This window comes from Kogia breviceps, chromosome 1, assembly GCF_026419965.1.
Source record: "Kogia breviceps isolate mKogBre1 chromosome 1, mKogBre1 haplotype 1, whole genome shotgun sequence".
Taxonomy (NCBI): domain Eukaryota; kingdom Metazoa; phylum Chordata; class Mammalia; order Artiodactyla; family Physeteridae; genus Kogia; species Kogia breviceps.
This window is the reverse complement of record NC_081310.1, coordinates 87,919,746-87,942,081: the sequence shown is the minus strand read 5'-3', so window position 1 is coordinate 87,942,081 and position 22,336 is coordinate 87,919,746. Positions and strand designations below refer to the sequence as shown.

Genomic DNA, 22,336 nt, shown 5'->3' with positions numbered 1-22,336 from the left:
GGGGTCTTTAGTCTGGTCTCCAACATTGCTCCCTCTTCACTCCAGCTTTGCACATCACTGACCATTTGCTTCTTTCTTTTTTAAAGTTTTTATTTTATATTGAACTACAGTTGATTTACAATGTTGTGTTAGTTTCAAAGTGATTCAGTTATACATAAGCATATATCTATTCTTTTTCAAACTCTTCTCCCATTGAGGTTATTACAAGACTGTTTGTTTCTTTTCTCAGTCTTCCTCTTCGGACTTGATACCTGGACTTGGAAGTCATTACTGAATAGCATCTTTCCAGGTCCCTAATATCTTAGCTTCTACACATTCTTATGCCTAGATACTCAAAGATTCAAGAAATGTTGAAAATTAAGATGTCTTCTTCCCCTCTAATCCACAATCTGAATTAAATACGGGCTTCAAGTGTGGAGAACTGGTAACCACAAGGTGCTAAAGGAAGAAATAGAAGAGAGATTATAAATATCCTGATCTTGGGTGAGGGGGGAAACAGCGTTACAAGTGCCAGGGTTAGTGATAATGGCGAACTGACCCCAAATGCCCAGAAGATAATTTGCACATGCCCGTTTCCTGTATTTCACTTATAAATGTCGCCCAGTTTGTAATTTCCCATGATTTTATTTTTCAGCTGTTTCATGCTCACTTATTGGTACACTGTGAATGTTTAAATATGCAGGCTAGTATTCTATGGATAGCTTGGCCCTAAAAATCATCCTGTGCAACAATTGTCAGACATTACACATTACCTGGGTGACAGTCCATTGGTCCCCGCCTTACTGGCTCTTGTGCATAGCGTAACTACGATAGAGGCTGCTGTGAGACAAAAGGATGTGCTGATTAGATATGGTCGAGGAGACATCTTTATCAAAGATGACAGACATGCCGTTTGAATTTCAGCAGAACCACTGCCTGATGAGATGCTCATCAAAGTCAGAAACTGCCTTTGGGAAACTTCCTTTGAGCTACCTGTGTTCTTGAAGAAAGAGCTGATGTATTAATATGCATTATCTTCACATTTTGGAAATAGAACCAAAGTATAAACAGGATTATATTTAAGTTTCTTGGCCTCCAGAGCTGAGGAAATAGAGATTGGCCATCAGAAGGCTCTTGTTCCTTCTTCTATTTCTGTAAATGTGTGCTTTCGATTGTGTGACTTCTGATCCCGACTTCCTCAAACCTCTGACAAGCCACTGCCTTCTGATTCTAAGGTGAATTCATTTTTTGATGAGAGAGCACCTCCAGCTCCAGTCCCCTGACCTGGTCCTCATGCTGCTGAGGCTCTTGCTGTTGATCTGTGGTGAGTAGAACAACTCCCAAAAGGGTATGGGTTTCCATTCCCTGGCGCCTGGCTTCCTGAAGAGCATGGGGACTTCTCAGGCCTAAGTTTCTGCCGGGCAATGGTCAGGCATGCTCAGATCCTTACTTCTCACTGAGGGCTTAAAGTTGGGCAGAAAGTCGTAGACACTGGAAAGCCAGATTTTGGAAGAAAACTATCATTTTAATTTTTATCTCATAGGAAGTGTTCATTTTCTGTCTTTCTTTCCACTTTTGATTCTGACTTTGTTCTTGGTGGTTTCGATAGCCACAAAGATAATTCAAACAACAAATTGGCCTCTCAGTTCCTTGCCCTTCTTATCATCAACATGATTTTCCTATATCCTTCCTTGACTTCCCCACTTCTACCAAAACCCTAGAACTTATCATTACCAACAACTGTCCCACTTCCAAAATCTTTGACTTCAGCACCCACCTCCCTACCCGACTACATTGTATTTTCAGCTTACTTTCTCTAATGCTCCATATTCAACATGCCTTCCCCTCCCCAGGCTTACTTTTCCACTGGCAAATTACTACACTCCATGTCCTCACTTCTCACTGTACTTAGATTCTGCAGTTTATCACAATACTCCTTTGGATATACCTTCATCCCTCATCCCCATAGCACTTTCCTGACTAACACACTTTTCTGCATGCTTCTCACCTGTGCCTAAGCAGCTGAATGTGACTCTAAACAAAAGGTACAATCCAGCTGACTTATCTTTCTTTAAATGTAGGACCACCAATCTCAGGTGCCATGCAATCCTCCTATTCTTTCAGAGTCAATGCTCTTCCATTCTTGATGACCACTTCCTCATATCCACTCCTTTCTCCTCAAACTTTTCTCTTATTACTCTTAGTTTATAACCTAAGAAAAATAAAAACAGTCGAAAGAAAATTTCCTCACCTTTATACGGCTGTATCTATCAACTGCTCACCTCTGCATTTACATACTCTGCCTTTTCTCTCCCTATTATGGATATATTTTCCCTCATCCGAATTGAAGACAGGACTCTCCACTTGTGCATTGGGTCCCAGACTCCCTTGCTCCATCATCAAAATATTTCTCCATCCTGGATTATTCCTATAAGTATACAAATATGCCATAATATCTTCTATCTTAAAATAATAGAAATGTGACCTCCGTTTGCTTCACCATTCTGCACATCCTTTTATAGTTTTTAGCGAGTCATTATCTTGACTTGGTCTCCTCCCACCCTTTCTTTTTAAAATTCATTTTTAATTTACATTACGGTAAGATACACATTTTTGATGCAATGTCTATGATTTTTGACAAAGATTTAGCATCATATGACTACCACCACGATCAAAATACAGAAGATTTCCATCACTTCAAAATTTCCTTCATGCCCTCAATCCCTCTAGAGTCAACTCCTCCCTCATTCCTAACCCCTGGAAACTGCTAAATTGTTTTAGGTCCTTATAGTTCTTCCTTATCCTTTATTGAATCCACTTCAACCAATCTTTGTCCTCATCACTCCACTGAAACTGCTCTTGTTAATATCATCAACCACCTCTATGTTGCCTCACCCAGGATTCAATTTTTATTTCTCTTTTTATTCAGTATCTCAGGGGTATTTGACATAAGTTGATCATTCCCTCTCCTGGAGATACTTTTCCACTTGGCTTCTAAATACCGTATTCTGCTGGTGTTCTTTCTAACTTAATACCTGCTGCTTTACTGGCCTTGAAATGTTTGAGTTTCTCAAGATTGGTACGTAGACTTGTCTTCTCCATCCATACTCATTCCCTAAGTTATAGTCACTTTAAGCTTAAACAGCTTAAAATCAAGCTTATTTATCCAACTTCGATCCCACCTTTGAACACCTTTCATATTGTCAACTGCCATTCAACTGTTTAATATGCATTTTAAACTCAACATGTCCTAACAGATCCTTTGATCTTCCACATGAATCACCATCATCATAGGACTTAACCTATTTTTCCCAACCATTTCTCCAGTTTTGTAAATGTCACCACCATTCTTCTGGTTGCTACGGCCAAATATCTAGGAGTTATACTTAATTCCTCTCTGTCTTTGACACTTTATATCCAATCCATAAGTAATTCCTATTGATTCTACTTCCGAATTTGTACTGAGATCTGTCCCCTTCACAGCACCAATACTGCCTAGCCTGGGCCACCATCCTTACTCTTCCAGACTAAACTCCCACTAGTGTTCTCCCTGCTACTCTTGCATGTCTATAGTCTGTTCTTTCTACAGTGGAAGAATCATTCTACAAAAGCAAATTAAGTCAGAACTGTCCATCGCTCTCCATTACATCATGAACAAAATCCAAAGTTATTACCAAGCCCACAAAGCTTTCTGTGACTGGCCCCTGCTTACTTCTCACACACCAGTATCAACCACTGTTTCCCTCACCTAGTCAGTTCCTAGGGCACCTGCCTTCTCATTCTTCCTTGGACAAGCTCATTCCTTCTCAAGGTCTTTGCATTTGCTGTTTCTCTGCCAGGAATGTTCTTTCCCAAGTATTCAGAAAGCCTGCTCTCTAATTTCATTCATGTTTCTACTCAATTGACATCTATCTAAATAGTCAAGACCATACAAGATACTCTGTAACTTATTTTTCTACTGTATTTTTCTTATAGCACTGACCATTCTCTAAAATCATGTTACATATATATTTTTTTGATTGGCTCTCTCCCACTATAATGTAAATTCCTTGACAGAAAAGATTGTCATTCATGTTCATTCCTGCAACCTAAGTGTGATGTACAATGCCTGGCATATAGTAGGCACTCAAAATTATTTGTGGTATGGATGAATAAATAAAATGTGATTTTCATGCTAGCCCTCATTGATTCCCTTCTTCTTCCTGAGGAACCGATTACTCAAATAAACATTTAATATAAACAGTAGGCATCTCAGACCAAACTGAACTAAAATAGATAATAATAGTGAGATAATATTTATTAAATGCTAGACAAATTTCAGGCATTCTTCTAAACATTTTGTGGATATCAACTCATTTAATCTTCACAGAACTATGTGAGGTAGTTCTATTGTTATCTCCATTTTACAGAAAACTAAAGCACAGAGAGGTAAAGCATTTTTCCCAGAGTCACACAGCTTGTATGAGGAAGAGCCAGGATTCAAGTCTATGTCATCTGACTACAAAGGCTGGGTTTTCTCCAGAATTTTCTGTTCTTGACCATTATGCCATAATATTATGGTCAAATCCTTGGGATAAGAGAGAATCTTTGGAGAAATCTGAAGTCCTTCTCTGGACCTAAGCCTCCTCTGCCCTGAAGTTGTTAAATAAAGGGGCATCATGTTTTGAGCATAAGCCTGTACACTCTCCTTGCCTGACCACTGTTACCATGAGTCAGCAAGTCTAGAGCTGCATCATCAGACTTTTGAGAGAGGGAATGAGGATGATGGACTTGAGGAAGGGAGTGGCTAAGTAGTTATACAACAAAGGCACCATCTCATAACCACAGGTGAGAGAAGTTATTGGAAATTACAATCATAAAACAGAACTCTGTGTCATTTTGTAGGCAGGTGATTGATGTGGAATGTGGGGAAAGGAACAGAGAGAAAGGAGGAAGGAAGCAGGGTAGGGAAGGGGGAGAAAATAAGAAGATAGGAAGGGGAAAAGAGAGGGAAAGAGAGAAAAAAGAGAGGAAGGGCACAAAAGAAGGAGGGTGCGTTGTTGGGAAAGCCCTCATGGGAGTTAAACTTTGGGTATGTTTGGGATTGGCTGCCCTGTACTGATCTCTGCTAAATTCTCTCCCAGCTCCACTCTGTGAACCAACTGGTGAGTTGCACTTCCTTTTCTTCTTCACGGTCTGTGGGTATCTTGTCACTTGAACCAGAGCAGGAGGCCTGTGGATGGCTGTTTGATATCCGGTATACAGATGACTGCGGCCCCCTTGGGTGCAGGTTGCTTGTGTTCACACCAGTCTCTGCACATGACATGTACATGCTCAGCTGATGGAACTGGTCTTGCTCTGACCTTCTCAAGACCACAGTCTTTTTTTTGGGGGGGGCGTCCCAGCTTAGGGAGGGTAATGCTGTTTGCACAAGGAAGTCAGGGGGTGCCGAAGGTTGATGTTATAGAAGAATCTCTGCCCTCTGGCAGAAGAGCTCCAAGGCCCCTGTGTACTCCCAGCTGGGTACTCCACCAGAAGTGTTGGAAAAACTGCCAAAGTCACACCTCCACAGAGAACAACATTTCAGTCAATGCGTGGGCATTACAGTACAAACTGTAAACTGTTGCCTTCTTCCTGTTTTCGGCCCTGCTCTGCAGCCACAACTTTTACCCCGGTGCCTTTTCTCTCTCAGATTCTGGTTTATGCAAACTTACTTCATTAGTTTGCCCCTGATTCAGTCTTACTTGTACCGGATGAGGAGAGGAGGAAATTTTCCTCCAGAAGAAATCTTCCACTAAAGTATGTTTAAATCTAATATATATGAGGACTGCTGTCTTGTCCTTAAAATAATAAGCACAGGCTTAAAAGAGATTATCCTGCTACTTCAACACAGGCTGCATGTGCAACTAGGAACACAGGGTTTGGAATTCCTATGACAAGAGATACCCAGAATCAACTCAGGCTTCTGGTTTCCTCACCTGATGTTTGTCCAAGTCTAACACATGCCTTATGTTAATTCCATGATGCCCTGTGCTTGGCTCTGCTTTTACTCTGTAAATGTGCCTGACCAGTCGTAGCCTAAGCAAAAATCCAAAGCCACATCCAGGATGAAGAAACAAAGCTTCTGCCACCAGGAATTTGCCAGGTAGTCTCTGTGCCTGAGAATTTTCTGAAACAAGCTCCAACCTTCAAGACTGAGCTCTGGACCCATGCAAACTGCCCTGTCCAGTGTCCTATTCCATCCCCACCCCAGATCCATTCAAAAGAGTGGGTTACAGGTGCCTAGATGCCTTTTTTATTCTTTTTCCTGCTATGCTCCTCAGTCCTCTGGAGACTACAGTTTTCCAAGGAGAGAAAGTGATTAATTCACAGGGTATTCCAGGCCTCAGCACAGGGCAAGCATTTTGGTACCACAGTTGAACTGAATTTTTAAAAGTCCTAGGGTAAAGCATTCTAGTCAGAGGCTTGGAGATTATAGATACTGGACTAGGCATCACCCCTCAGTGATCTAGAACACTTAGCATTTTCATCTGATGAGGAGACAAAGAGGCTTTTCTTAGGAATACTCTTTAAACTTCCAAAAGAACAGAGGCTCTGAGGGTTGGATAAACAAATGCCCTGGGAGCAAATGCAATCAGGGCTTTTGATATTTCATGGGCTGCTGCAACTGGGATAGATAAAGAGATGAGATGAAAGCAGAACACAACTTTATTCTTCTTTAATTCATCGGGAAAAGAACCCCTATGGCCAAAAAGGGATACCTGCTTTATATAGGGGTTTGTATAGAGGTCCCAGATCAAGGGATCTGGGCCATGTGGATGTATGGATGCAGGGTATTTCTAGGCAGATGCATGCCTCTTCCTTCCATTAGGAATAGCAATAAAAGGAGCAGGAGAGAAACAATACAGAAGAAAAAGAGTTCCTCTGAGTATTTCCCAGACTGATTCTCCATGTCTCATATTCTATCACTGAAAGAGATAGCGTGGGTCTGAGACATCAGGGGAATGGGAACAGAAGAAAATGACCAATATGGCTTATAACAAGGATGGATGAAATATATTTTCCTAAAACTTCAAGCTTCACCATCTCCAATGCCAACTCTAGTGACAGTCATCAGTATTCCTGCATTGTCTCCAAAAGTGTTTTTGGTTCATGGATAGAAACTTCAAAGGGTAATAACCAAGTCAAAGGTAAGGGTTGCCTTGTAGAAGGAAATGATGCTGCACAGGGGCAGGAGGTGCTGGGGGTGAGCAGTTGGAAACCCATGCGCCATGTCGGGGCAGGGCAGTAATGTGAGAAGTGGTCTGCATGTCCAATGAGCTGGACCTCTGAGTCTTGCTGAGAGCAAATGCTGAGAACACAAAGTGCCATCCATCAGGATCTCTGAACCCCATTGCCCTAGAATATGTGTTTAACTCTTCCCACTAGAGCTGTTCCTGATAGTCAGCCCCTCTCGGCCCATAGAGGGGAATTCAATGACCCTGACCTGTAAGACCCAGCCCCCTCCACAGAAGTTAGATGTTCAGCTCCAGTTCCGCTTCTACAAAGATGGCAGGCCCCTAGGGCTGGACTGGGACAGCATCCCAGAGCTCTGGATTCCTGCTGTGTGGAGGGAAGACTCAGGGTCCTACTGGTGTCAAGCAAAGACAACACCACTCAGATTCAAATGGAGCCGCAGAGTCCAGATCCAAGTACACGGTGAGTTCCAGTGGGGGCCTCTGCTGGGCTGGGCTGAGAAGGGCAGAGGTACGAGGCTGGTCTTCCCTGACTGTTGTGTTCTGTTCCTGCATGCATGGATGCTGTTTGAGACATGTACCTGAGCTTCTTTTTATCAGAGTCCTTAAGGGGTCTTCCCTTCTCCTTGCTATTTGCATTCAAGCAAACAAGAATTTTTAGGAAGCCCTTACTCTGTGTCATCACTGTGCTGGAGGGTGTGGAGGAAATAGCTGCATAATATATTGTCCCTGACTATGAGAAGCTGATGCTTAACTGGCATCCTAAACAACTAGGATGAAATGTATGGTGGTGTTGTAAAGGTCGACTATTAATAGAAACTACAAAGAAGGGAGAAATCTGACTGAGATGGTAAGAGGAGGCTTTGAGGAAAAGGTTATGGGGGAAGGGCTTATGGAAGAGAAGCTGAGGTCTGATTTTGAAAGATGAAAAGGAATTGTGGGTGTTTTGTGATTCTGAACCATGTTATTCCATATAACATGGTTGACGTTTCTGACATCCTCTCCCACTCTCAGACAAAGATGTATCCATGATACCATAAAGCAATTGCTAATTCCTTCTGAAAGCTGGGCTTTGCCAGACTTCCTCAAAACTCAACTCCATGAACCTGGACCACTACAAAAAGCCTCTGGACGGTTCATATGTCATAGGCCCTGTTCTAGTGATTCACACATGTTGTTTTTACTTTGTTTTTTTAATTTTTATTTTATTTTTTATACAGCAGGTTCTTATTAGTTATCTATTTTATACACATCAGTGTATACATGTCAATCCCATTTCCCAGTTCATTCCACCAACCCCCCCAACCCCACCCACCATTTCCCCCCCTTGGTGTCTATACGTTTGTTCTCTGCATCTGTGTCTCAATTCCTGCCTTGCAAACTGGTTCATCTCTACCATTTTCCTAGGTTCCACATATATGTGTTAATATACGATATTTGTTTTTCTCTTTCTGACTTATTTCACTCTGTATGATAGTCTCTACGTCCATCCATGTCTCTACAAATGAACCAATTTCGTTTCCTTTTATGGCTAATATTCCACTGTATATATGTACCACATCTTCTTTATCCACTAGTCTGTCAATGGGCATTTAGGTTGTTTCCATGACCTGGTTATTGTAAATAGTGCTGCAATGAATATAGGGGTGCATGCGTCTTTTTGAATTATGGTTTTCTCTGGGTACATGCCCAGTAGTGAGATTGCTGGGTCATATGGTAGTTCTATTTGTAGTTTTTTAAGGAACCTCCATACTATTCTCCATAGTGGCTGTATCAATTTACATTCCCACCAACAGTGCAAGAGGGTTCCCTTTTCTCCACACCCTCTCCAGCATTTATTGTTTGTAGGTTTTCTGTTGATGCCCATTCTAACCGATGTGAGGTGATACCTCATTGTAGTTTTGATTTGCATTTCTCTAAAAATTAGTGATGTTGAGCAGATTTTCCCTCTTGGCCATGCCTTCTTTGGAGAAATGTCTATTTAGGTCTTCTGCTCATTTTTTGATTAGGTTGTTTGTTTTTTAATATTGAGCTGCATGAGCTGTTTATAAATTTTGGAGATTAATCCTTTGTCCATCAATTCATTTGCAAATATTTTCTCCCATTCTGAGGGTTGTCCTTTTGTCTTGTTTACAGTTTCCTTTGCTGTGCAAAAGCTTTAAACCTTCATTAGGTCCCATTTGTTTAATTTAGTTTTTATTTCCATTACTCTAGGAGGTGGGTTCAAAAAAGATCTTGCTGTGATTTATGTCAAAAAGTGTTTTTCCTATGTTTTCCTCTAAGAGTTTTAGTGTCTGGTCTTATATTTAGGTCTTTAATCCATTTTGAGTTTATTTTTGTGTATGGTGTTAGGAAGTGTTCTAATTTCATTCTTTTACATGTAGCTGTCCAGTTTTCCCAGCACCACTTATTGAAGAGACTGCCTTTTCTCTATTGTATATCCTTGCCTCCTTTGTCAGAGATTAGTTGACTGTAGGTGCGTGGATTTATCTCTGGGCTTTCTATCCTGTTCCATTGATCTATATTTGGGTTTTTGTGCCAGTCCTATATTGTCTTGATTACTGTAGGCTTGCAGGATAGTCTGAAGTCAGGGAGTCTGATTCCTCCATCTCCATTTTTTTCCCTCAAGGTTGCTTTGGCTATTCGGGATATTTTGTGTCTCCATACAAATTTTAAGATATTTTGTTCTAGTTCTGTAAAAAATTGCCATTGGTAATTTGATAGGGATTGCATTGAATCTGTACATTGTTTTGGGTCGTATAGTCATTTTCACAATATTGATTCTTCCAATACAAGGACATGGTATATCTCTCCATCTGTTTGTGCCATCTTTGATTTATTTCATCAGTGTCTTACAGTTTTCTGAGTACAGGGTTTTTACCTCCTTAGGTAGGTTTATTCCTAGGTATTTTATTCTTTTTTTTGCAATGGTGAATGGGATTGTTTCCTTAATTTTTCTTTATGATCTTTCATTGTTAGTGTTTAGGAATGCAAGAGATTTCTGTGCATTAATTTTGTATCCTGCAACTTTACCAAATTCATTCATTAGCTCTAGTAGTTTTCTGGTGGCATCTTTAGGGGACTCTATGTATAGTATCAGGTCATCTGCAAGCGGTGACAGTTTTACATCTTCTTTTCCAATTTGTATTCCTTTTATTTCTTTTGCTTCTCTGATTGCCATGGCTAGGACTTCCAAAACTATGTTGAATTATAGTGGTGAGAGTGGACATCCTTGTCTTGTTCCTGATCTTCGAGGAAATGCTTTCAGTTTTTCACCATTGAGAATGATGTTTGCTGTGGGTTTGTCATATATGGCTTTTATTATGTTGAGGTAGGTCCCCTGTATGCCCACTTTCTGGAGAGTTTTTTATCATATATAGGTGTTGAATTTTGTCAAAAGCTTTTTCTTCATCTATTGAGATGATCATATGATTTTTCTCCTTCAGTTTGTTAATGTGGTGTATCACGTTGATTGATTTGCATATATTGAAGAATCCTTGCATCCCTGGGATTAATCCCACTTGATCATGATGTATGATCCTTTTACTGTGTTGTTGGATTCTGTTTGCTAGTATTTTGTTGAGCACTTTTGCATCTATACTCATCAGTGATATTGGTCTGTAATTTAATTTTTTTGTAGTATCTTTGGTTTTGGTATCAGGGTGATGGTGGCCTTGTAGAATGAATCTGGGAGTGTTCCTTCCTCTGCAATTTTTTTGTAAGAGTTTGAGAAGGGTGAGTATTAGCTCTTCTCTAAATGTTTGATAGAATTCACCTGTGAAGCCATCTGGTCCTGGACTTTTGTTTGTTGGAAGATTTTTAATCACACTTTCACTTTCATTACTTGTGATTGGTGTGTTCATATTTTCTATTTCTTCCTGGTTCAGTCTTGGAAGGTTATAGCTTTCTAAAAATTTGTCCATTTCTTCCAGGTTGTCCATTTTATTGGCATAGAGTTGCTTGTAGTAGTCTCTTATGATCCTTTGTATTTCTGTGGTGTCCATTGTAACTTCTTTTTCATTTCTAATCTTATTGATTATTAGAAATTATTTCATTTCTAATCTGATTCTTATTGGCTAAATGTTTATCCATTTTGTTTATCAAATAACCAGCTTTTAGTTTTATTGATCTTTGTTTCTACTTCATTTATTTCTGCTCTGATCTTTAAATCTTTATGATTTCTTTCCTTCTACTAACTTTGGGTTTTGTTTCTTCTTTCTCTAGTTCCTTTAGATGTAAGTTTAGATTGTTTATTTGAGATTTTTCTTGTTTCTTGAGGTAGGATTGTACTGCTATAAACTTCACTCTTAGAACTGCTTTTGCTGTATACCCTAGGTTTTGGATCATCGTGTTTTTTTGTCATTTGTCTGTAGGTATTTTTAAATTTCCTCTTTGATTTCTTCAGTGATCTCTTGGTTATTTAGTAATGTATTGTTTAGCCTCCATGTGTTTGTGGGGGGTTTTTTTGTTGTTATTTTTTTTTTGTGGTACGTGGGTCTCTCACTGTTGTGGCCTCTCCCATTGCAGAGCACAGGCTCCGGACGCGCAGGCTCAGCAGCCATGGCTCACGGGCCCAGCCGCTCCGCGGCACGTCTTCCCGGACCGGGGCAAGAACACTTGTCCCCTGCATCGGCAGGCGGACTCTCAACCACTGCGCCACAAGGGAAGCCCATGTTTGTGTTTTTTACGTTTTCTTTCCCTGAAATTTATTTCTAATCTCATAGTGTTGTGGTTGGAAAAGATGCTTGATGTGATTTCAATTTTCTTAAATTTACTGAGGCTTGATTTGTGACCCAAGATGTGAACTATCCTGGAGAATGTTCCATGTGCGCTTGAGAAGAAAGTGTAATCTGCTGTTTGGGGATGGAATGTCCTATAAATATCAATTAAATCTATCTGGTCTATTGTGTCATTTAAAACTTCTGTTTCCTTATTAATTTTCTGTCTGGATGATCTGTCCATTGGTGTAAGTGAGGTATTAAAGTCCCCCACTATTATCGTGTTACTGTCGATTTTCTCTTTTATAGCTGTTAGCAGTTGCCTTATGTATTGAGGTGCTCCTATGTTGGGTGCATATATATTTATAATTGTTATATCTTCTTCTTGGATTGATCCTTCGATCATATGTAGTGTCCTTCCTTGTCTCTTGTAACATTCTTTATTTTAAAGTGTATTTTATCTGATATGAGCTCCAGCTTTCTTTTGATTTCCATTTTCATGGAATATCTTTATCCATCCCCTCACTTTCAGTCTGTATGTGTGCCTAGTGGGTCTCTTGTAGACAGCATATATAGGGTCTTGCTTTTGTATCCATTCAGCAAGCCTGTGTCTTTTGGTTGGAGCATTTAATCCATTCACATTTAAGGTAATTATTGATATGTATATTCCTATTACCATTTTCTTAACTGTTTTGTGTTTGTTTTTGTAGGTCCTTTTATTCTCTTGTGTTTCCCACGTAGAGAACTTCCTTTAGCATTAGTTCCTAAAGCATAAGTTCCTTTAGCTGGTTTGATGGTGCTGAATTCTCTTAGGTCTTTCTTGTCTGTAAAGCTTTTGATTTCTCTGTAGAATCTGAATGAGATCCTTGCTGGGTAGAGTAATCTTGGTTGTGGGTTCTTCTCTTTCATCACTTTAAATATATTGTGCCACTCGCTTCTGGCTTGTAGAGTTTCTGCTGTGAAATCAGCAGTTAACCTTATGGGAATTCCCTTGTATGTTATTTGTCATTTTTCCCTTGTTGCTTTTAATAATTTTTCTTTGTCTTTAATTTTTGTCACTGTGATTACTATGTGTCTCAGCATGTTTCTCCTTGGTTTTATCCTGCCTGGGACTCTCTGCACTTCTTGGACATGGGTGGCTATTTCCTTTCCCATGTTAGGGGACTTTTCACCTATAATCTCTTCAAATATTTTCTCTCTCTCTTCTTCTTCTGGGACCCCTAAAATGTGAATTTTGGTGCATTAAATGTTGTTGAGAGGTCTCTTATGCTGTCTTCATTTCTCTTCATTCTTTTTTCTTTATTCTGTTCCACAGCAGTGAATTCTGTCTTCTAGGTCACTTATCCGTTCTTCTGCCTCAGTTATTCCCCTATTGATTCCTTCTAGTGTGTTTTTCATTTCAGTTATTGTATTGTTCATCTCTGTTTGTTTGTTCTTTAATTCTTCTAGGTCTTTGTTAAACATTTCTTGCATCTTCTCGATCTTTACCTCCATTCTTTTCCCAAGGTTCTGGATCATCTTCACTATCATTGTTCTGAATTCTTTTTCTGGGAGGTTGCCTATTTCCCCTTCATTTAGTTGTTTTTCTGAGGTTTTACCTGTTCCTTCATCTGGTACAGAGCCCTCTGCCTTTTCATCTTGTCTATATTTCTGTGAATGTGGTTTTTTGTCCACAGGCTGCAGGATTGTAGTTCTTCTTGCTTCTGCCCTCTGGTGGATGAGGCTATCTAAGAGGCTTGTGCAAGCTCCCTGATGGGAGAGACTGGTGGTTGGTAGAGCTGGTTGTTGCTCTGGTGGGCAGAGCTCAGTAAGAGTTTAATCCACTGGTCTGCTGATGGGTGGGGCTGAGTTCCCTCCCCATTGGTTGTTTGGCCTGAGGTGACCTAGCACTGGAGGGTACAGGCTCTTTGGTGAGGCTAATGGTAGACTCTGGGAGGGCTCATGCCAAGGAGTACTTCCCAGACTTTCTGCTGCCAGCATCCTTGTCCCCGAAGTGAGCCACATCCACCCCCTGCCTCTGCAAGATAACCTCCAACACTAGCATATAGGTCTGGTTCAGTCTCCTATGGGGTCACTGCTCCTTCTCCCAGGTCCTGATGTGCACACTACTTTGTGTGTGCCTTCCAAGAGTGGAGTCTCTTCTTCCCCCAGTCCTGTCAAAGTCCTGCAATCAAATCCCACTAGTCTTGAAAGTCTGATTCTCTGGGAATTCCTCCTCCTGTTGCCGGAACCCCAGGTTGGGAAGCCTGATGTGGAGCTCAGAACCTTCCCTCTGGTGGGTGGGCTTCTGTGGTATAAGTGTTCTCCAGTTTGTGAGTCACCCACCCAGCATCATGGGATTTGATTTTATTGTGATTATGCCCCTCCTACCATCTCACTGTGGCTTCTCCTTTGTCTTTGGATGTGGGGTAATTTTTTTTTAGTGAGTTACAGTGTCTTCCTGTCAATGATTGTTCAGCAGTTAGTTGTGATCCCAGTGCTCTGGCAAGAGGGAGTGAGTGTATGTCCTTCTACTCCATCATGTTGAACCAATCTGACCCACATGTTGTTTAATTGAAGCATCACAACTGTAGGAGATAACTGTCATTATCTTCTCCATTTTCCAGATGGGAAATTGAGTCTCAGAGAAGTTAAGTAATTTGATCAAGCATGCACAAGAAGAGTTGGAACCAACATTCAAACCCAGGCAGTTTGATTTGTAACCTAGACTTGTAACCATTACACTATTGTGCCTTGAAAAATGGGAGTTTGAGAGATCAGGGTTCTGGGAATCACATTGTCTTAGGCAGGGAGAAGACACTGTAGCCTCCAAGGGAATATTATGGTGTCTTTCTTACCCTATCACCATCAACCCAAACCATGACAATTCCAAATCAGCAGGATTCCCTCTTCCCACTAGCTCCCTGCCCCACCTTTAAACAATATAAGCTGTTGATTTCACCGGAGGCCTTTGCTTTCAGGACTGTCGCACCCACCCTGTCCCTGAAACCCTCCCTACTCAGGACCTTCCTGTGTCATCTTGTGTTCATGTAGGAGTCCCCATCAGTAATGTGAGCTTGGAGATACAACCTCCAGGTGGATACCTGATGGAGGGAGAAAAGCTGGTTCTTGTCTGCTTGGTCACTGGGGGCACAGGAGATATCACCTTCTTCTGGTACAAAGGAGCCCTGGGTTTAAACCTGGAAACAAAGACCCAGCGTTCACTGACGGCGACGTTTGAGATCCCTGTGGCAAGGGAAAGTGACTCTGAGCAATATTACTGTGCGGCTGACAATGGCTATGGCCCCAGGCTCAGTGAGCTGGTGAGCATCACTGTCAGAAGTAAGTTCCACTGCCTTTCTGCTCAGCCAGCATGTTCCCCTGGGACACCCTGAGGAAGTTAACTGGTGCTGAGACTCTGTGGGCAGGGATTGTGAGTCTGTCATCATCAGAAACCCCCTCTGACAGTCTACTGTCTCTCTCAGTTCCAGTGTCTCACCCTGTCCTCACCCTCAGGGCTCCCGGGGCCCAGGCTGTGGTGGGGGACATGATGGAGCTTCACTGTGAGGTCTGGAGAGGCTCTCCTCCGATCCTGTACCAGTTTTATCATGAGGATGTCGCCCTGGGGAGCAGCTCAGCTCCCTCTGGAGGAGGAGTGTCTTTCAACCTCTCTCTGACTGCAGAACATTCTGGAAACTACTACTGTGAGGCCAACAATGGCCTGGTGGCCCAGCGCAGTGAGGTGGTACCACTCAATATCATAGGTATAGCTCATGCTGTGGAACTACTTCGGTCAATGTCTCTTTCTCAGCATTCTGGGAGAGTTTTGCTGACCCCACAAAGTTTCTGGTGGTGTGCTACCAAAGATGAGGCTTCTATGGGTAGTCCTATCCTGGGAGATATATCCGAGGGGGCATGGGGGACATCAAAGCTGGTGCCTCTCTTCTCTCATCAGTGTGTTAAGCTGCAAGTCCCTAGGTGCATAAGTAAATCTTACCTCCCTACCTCCCCCGGGAAGAGCAGACCTTGCCTCAACCCACACTCAAAATACCTGCTCTCCAAACCCAAGCCCTTTTCCTTGGCAGCTCATGTACAGGTCTCTCCTTTCAGTGCCTACGGAGGACAGAAAAGAAGTTCTTACTTCAGGAGTCATGGAGGTGCTGCTTGGCATCTCTGGTCCCACCATTATGGTCCTATTATTTTGCTGCTGGCTCAAGAGAAAAACAGGTTTGTATTTATAGAGATTGATATTTTGTTACTGTGACCTTTGTTTTCACTGAAATAAGGCAAGATTTGTGACATATATACTAATAAGGATGAATATATCCCATTAGCCACCTTGCCTATAGATCTGCTCATAGCCACCTCCAATGCCCCAGCACATGGAATGGCACCTATTAAAATAGTGAAAATTTTTAATAAAGCCCTTCGTCCCCACATATTATCAATTGAGGTTAAACTGATACCTTGTACTTTTGTGGTTTAATTTTTATACAAAAATGTAACTACTTAAAATAACTAATCAACCACTTAGAAGAGAAATACACTTAGCAGTTCCAGCTATACTGACAATCTCCCAGGTAAATTGCACTAATTCTTATTTGCCTTAGAATATTGTCACATGGTTTTTCTTCTCCCTGAAATATTTACCCACACATCCACACATATGCTTTTTGCTGAGTGTTTCTCACTTTTCAGCTTAAATGTCATTTTCTCCAAGAGGCTTCACCTGATCACACAGCTTACAATTCTCTTCTATTATTCTTCCTCAGAGTACCAGTAACTTCACATGTTATTACAATTGATTATTACCTATTTATTTGTATGTTTAATCTTGTTTTCCTGTTCTCCATTGAGCAAGTTGGAAATGGGGCAAGAGAGGACAATGTGAGATTCTTACTTAAATTCCAAGCTTCTTGGGCATCTTTGGAGACGTCACCCCAACTATACTGTGTCTACGGCAGTGCCTTTTGTCGTGATAGGATTAGGTTGTATGGTTCTAAAACCAAAACCAAAAAATGTTATAGGTGTGCGAGTACAGAGCCTTGGGCTCAAGTCCAATTATGGTATTAACTGTCTTTGGGAAGCTTGCTTAACTATTCTGGACCTAAATCTCTTCATCTGCAATATGAAAGATCTGCCCAAATAATTGCCAGGATGTCCTCTGAGCACACAGTAACATCTTGCAATGGGCATCCTGGAACAAGGCACATTCCCTGCACAAAGGCTGTATGAAAACACTGAGAAAGAGAGTTCCCTCATTGACATGTATGTTCATTTGTTTGACTTGCAGGAAGTCGTTCAGCCAGGGATCCGCTCAGGTGAGACCTCTGCTTTCTCTGTGTGGACAGTTAATGTAGAAAAATCTATTTCAAACAATTTTTTGAATTGTTCTCTCTCATGAGCTTTTTTCCATATTTTGTCATATCCAAAACTGCTACTCCAGAGTTCTTGCACTGATAACTTCATTTGCTATTCCTCTTCTTTTATATATTAACTAATTAATTTAAATCCTTTCATCATTTTTGCTAATTTGTGTCCTTCACTAAATCTGCTGAATAAGACAGTTCTATTATATTGACCAGTTTCGTGCATTTAATCAATCAACCAATATCTGAGAGTCTGTAAGTCATTTTGTTGAGTGCTAGAAAGCATGAATATATGGAGAGATCTTGAGAGTTTTAAGTATCCTAGAGTAGTTAAGATATACACACATTTCCATAATACAGGCCAGAGAATAAGTAATAAACATACTGAAAAATTGTTGATGAAGTTCCTTAGAAGATTAGAAGAGGAAAAGATCTTTTAAAATTTATTTTTGATTTTATTTTATTGAAGTGTAGTTGATTTACAATGCCATGTTAGTTTCAGGTGTACAGCACAATGATTTAGTTATATATTCTTTTTCAGATTCTTTTCCCTTATAGGTTATTACAAAATATTGAGTATTGTTCCCTGTGCTATATGATAGGTCCTTGTTGGTTAGAAGAGGAAAAGATTTTAAAAATACTTCCATCTGGGGATATCAATGTTTAGTTGATACATTTTATACTGTGTTATTATTTTTGCCAACAAAAAACAGATTTTTTATCCAAATCAGAATAGCACTTTTTCAGTGATACATGCACATGCAAGAGCATTTTCTTCTTTCCCTTCCTCAAGCTGCATGTTCTGCCTAGCAACCAGTTTCCATCTGGGGTGAATCAATATTTTTTCATTCAATATTTACTGAGCACTTATGACGTGAATGGCACTATTCTGGGTGTGGGCAATACCAGAGTAAGCTGTCAAATAAGAACCTCATACTTGTGGAATATATACTCCAGTGATACTCTGCAGTGCCCTGCTCAGTGCAAGTATAGAGCTGTGGCTTGTACCAGACAGCTGTGCTGATTGCTGATTTCCCCATAAATTAGCATTCTATTCAGGACACTTTGTAACAGGCTTCTCGCCTTCAGTGTTTTACTCATAATCCCAGATAGTTATGTCTAGGACATCTAGGATGCTATCCCAGATAGATAGCATGTGTTTCTGTGTTTGCAGGAGCCTTCCCAGCCCTGTACCCCAAGAATCCACCTACCTCAACTCACAAGCCCCAGAGCAACTACACCCTGACTATGAAAATGGTGAGGCTTCCCAAATGACCTGGGCCAAAGTAGGCAGAGCAAGCTGGGGAAGAAGCAATAAGGTGATGTCTATTAACCAAATCTGACCCTGCTGTGTCCCAGCCACCTCTACAAATAAATGACTCGTCTATCTTCATGGCTGTGAAAGGTGGTAGGTATGGAGTGAGTTATATGGCAGGAAGGGACTGTGTCATGTCACGATGCCTATTTTTTTCTCTTTCAGTGAATGTTGTAAGCGGGGATGAGGTTTATTCTTTGGTGTACTGTGTGCAGCAGAAACAGCAACCAGCAGCAGGTGAGACATGATGGAGTGAATTTGACTCTGACCTTTGTCTTTCCTGGAACCGGGAGGATTATCAGTGACCGTGTATGGTGACATGGCTCTGTTCTTTGGCGCTGCTTCTTCTCTTGGAGCTGACTATGAGCATTGCTGTGCCTTATATGAAGATTGGCCTTTGGTCTGGAAGCTGTCTTGAGTAGATGCCAGTGCTGATTCTAACTTGGCCTCCTGTATATCTCACTCCCCAGTCAGATGGCAGCATTGGTGATGGTACCAGCTGTGTACTCCCTTAGCACCCCAATACAGCTGCCTAGCTGTGGCTGTTGTCCCATCCCATACTTGGTGGGCACAGAAATGCTGAGAGGTACAAATGCCAGGAGGGGCTGGCAGGCCCTCACTCCCCCCAGGTGCTAGTTTTCCTCTGTAGAGTAAGGAGTCATATTTGTGATAGGCAGAAAAGCAAGACAGAAAATATTAATGGAAGTAAGTCCATGGGAAATAGACAGGAGAGAAAGAAGACTTTATTAACACTAATTTAATGAAGGACTCTAAATGGAATCTCACATATGTTTGTCTACACAGAAGAACACCCTGGGATGCATACTGGGGATAAGGTGAGTTAGAATCCCTGTTCTTTCTTCTATGCTCTTTCTTCTGGGGACAGGTTCTCAAATTTTTAAAATTATGGCCACTTAAGAAAAACAAGATATCTCATGGTCTATCTCCTACCTTATCTCCCCACACCACAGGGATAAAAACATTTGATTATAACAGTAAAGTGTCATTGTACAAGATAATTTTAGAGGCTCACATATACTTTTTTAGCAATGGACATATGGAAGGTTTGTAGCTAAACTATAGTGCATGCTTAGTCTAAAAATTCTATAGATTTGAAAATCTTTATCCCGAAATACTGTTGAACCATACATACATCATTTTGTACTATAAGGTTAAACAAACAACATGTCAAAAACTAAATTAATATTGAATAAAGCTAACCTAAGTGATTTTTATCATTAAAAAATCAGTAATTTCTAAACCTTGATCAATTCAAGACTTCACTGATGATACAAAAATGTTTTCAGAAAATTGCATAAATTCCAACTCTGCACATGTGCAAATAGGGTAGGTGCTTTGTCTTTGAGTCTAGTGTGGTGTGGCGGCCAAATATCTCAGGAGAGGGTTCAAGTTCTTGATAAACTCCAATAACAGGCTAAATTTAGTTTATGAATACTAAATTCTGACATCCTTGAAAAATTATAGTCCATGGAACAGCCTAACAATGACTCATAAAAATGAGAGAAGGCTTTTTATGGGTCAGTTTGCAGCTCATCAGGAGCATCTCAGTAGCCCAACAGTGGGACACAGGCCCTTTGAAAATGGTGGCCTAGGGCTACAGTCTTCCAAGAGGCTCCAAGTTTTGTCTTGAGTGGTGCACCATGATAGGGTGCATCCAGGCTGACTGGAAGAGGACTGGGGAAGAGGACCTGTGGGAAATATGTTCGACTTGTCTTCCCTGCTCAGGTTCTATCCATGTACCTTTGCTTTTAGAACTCCTCAGCCATCTATTCTGGGCTGAAGAAGGCGGATCTTACAGATGTGGACTATGAAGATACTATGTAAAGTTATAGAAGATTCTGCTCTTGGGAAACCATGCATGACCCCATACCTCCGAACTAATATGTCCTTCAGAGATCCTGGGAGAATCAGCATTCCAGTACACCTCATCCAGGTGCTTTCCTCCATGAGATTATTCCTGCATCTACAGTGAAGTGAAGTTGGCTCAAGCTTTGAAGAGATCACCCAGGAGAAACAACATGAACTCAGGAGTGGGAAGAACTTTGTTACTAGAACTGGATTCCTATTGGTTCTTTCAGGTACAGGTCAAACTTTGCTCTGAGTTCTTTTTACAAGAGGAAACAGGACAGGAATAAAAGAACTTGAGGTCATGAAGTAGAGGGACAATGAAGCTTAGAAAGCATGAACCCAAGGTTGGTGATTTTGTGGGACTGCTCCATACAGAAAGTTGTGTCCATAATTTTTTGTCCAAGTGCTTTCTCTGCTTAGATAGTACAGAGCTCCAACCCTGCCCCTTACGTTAATCATCCTGTTTCTACATAAAATATGTGACACAGTGAATTTGGGGGTCACTGTTACCAAACTAAAATTAAAGCAAAGTTACATGAAATACCATTGCGGTTACACTAAATTTTACTGACATATTTTGTATGTCAGGCCAATCTAGGTGCCAATCTAGATATCCCCATATTTATAAGGAGATATAATCTCAGTAGGTTTCACTACATCCAAAGTTCTGTATTTGTTGCAACCTCTAAAAGCTTTAGGAATATATTTTCTTCCTTAATTCACAAACTTTTTGAAAATGTGATAATATGGTTTGAAGTTTGTATTTTAATTTTAAAGCCATCATAAGCTAACACATAAATTAAAACATTTTAAAAGTACATAATGTAAAAGTTAAAGTCTTCCCTATAAGTTACCACAAGTGGTACCCATTGTTAAAAGCTTAGCATTGTTAAAATCTTAGCTCTGCAGATATTTTTCTATTTTTCTGTAGAAACACTTCTACATACATGTGAATATATAGATATTTAGAAGCATACCTATTTAATAAAATATCATGAAATATTTTAAAGTCTGGATGTAGATTATTATACTATTTTAAAAGCTGGGTAGTATCCTGTTATATGTTAAATCATAATATATTTTTTTCTTTTTTTATTTTGTTAAAATATAAATAACATAAAATTTACCATTTTAACCATGTTTTTCTTTATTTTCCAGTTATCAAATTCTTTTTATTCCTTTTTTTCCTCATTTGTGTTTCTTCTATTTTTCTCTTTTTTAAATTGTAATGTTGGCTTATAACATTATATAAATTTTATGTGTATATTATAATTTGACTTCCATTTACACTACAGTGTGCTTAACACCAAAAGTTTAGATTCAGTCCATTACCATAGAGTTGGTTCCCTTTACCCACTTTGCTCTCCCCTCACCCTCTTTTCCTCTGGTAACTGCTAATCTGTTCTTTGTATCTATGTGTTTGTTTTTGTCTTGTTTTTGTGAGTAGTGTAAGATAGGAGTCCAGTTTCTTTTTTTTAATATGAATATCCAGTTTTCCCAACATCATTTATTGAAGAAACTATCCCTTCTTTACTGAATATTCTTGGGTCTCTTGTCAATTATTAATTGACCATATATGCATGAGTTTATTTATGGGCTCTCAATTCTGTTTCATTTGTCTATGTGTCTGTTTTTATACCAATACCATATTGTTTTTATTATGATAGCTTTGCAATATAGTTTGAAACCAAGAAGTGTGATGTCTCCAGCTTTGTTCTTCTTTCTCAATATTGCTTTGGTTATTTGGGGACTCTTGTAGCACCAAACAAATTTTAGAATTCTTTGTTATATTTCTGTGAAAAAATGTCATTGGGATATTGATAAGGATTGCATTAAATATATAGATGGCTTCAGGTAGTATGGACACTTTAACAATATTAATTCTTTCAATCC

General features: G+C 40.2%; 1 protein-coding gene across 2 annotated transcripts; it reads left to right on the top strand.

Annotated features, from left to right (window-relative positions):
* Window positions 1-1,164: 1,164 nt before the first annotated feature.
* LOC131758564 (Fc receptor-like protein 1) lies at window positions 1,165-21,545 on the top strand. Of its 2 annotated transcripts, XM_059066838.2 has the most exons (11): window positions 1,165-1,303; window positions 5,103-5,123; window positions 7,387-7,656; window positions 14,945-15,232; window positions 15,376-15,654; window positions 16,001-16,117; window positions 17,184-17,211; window positions 18,434-18,516; window positions 18,740-18,811; window positions 19,379-19,410; window positions 20,348-21,545. In XM_059066838.2, the coding sequence occupies exons 1-11, from the start codon at window positions 1,231-1,233 to the stop codon at window positions 20,417-20,419; spliced, it is 1,335 nt and encodes a 444-aa protein (XP_058922821.2). In that variant the 5' UTR covers window positions 1,165-1,230; the 3' UTR covers window positions 20,420-21,545. The 2 variants fall into 2 exon arrangements, with proteins under 2 accessions (XP_058922821.2, XP_066895263.1); XM_067039162.1 differs by lacking the exon at window positions 5,103-5,123.
* Window positions 21,546-22,336: the final 791 nt, after the last annotated feature.

Excerpts from the sequence above, each read along its gene's own strand:
- LOC131758564 (XM_059066838.2), top strand. The coding sequence starts at position 1,231 with ATGAGAGAGCACCTCCAGCTCCAGTCCCCTGACCTGGTCCTCATGCTG. Across the intron at positions 5,124-7,386 it reads TCCACTCTGTGAACCAACTG|AGCTGTTCCTGATAGTCAGC; the intron begins GTGAGTTGCACT and ends TCTTCCCACTAG. Across the intron at positions 7,657-14,944 it reads AGTCCAGATCCAAGTACACG|GAGTCCCCATCAGTAATGTG; the intron begins GTGAGTTCCAGT and ends GTGTTCATGTAG.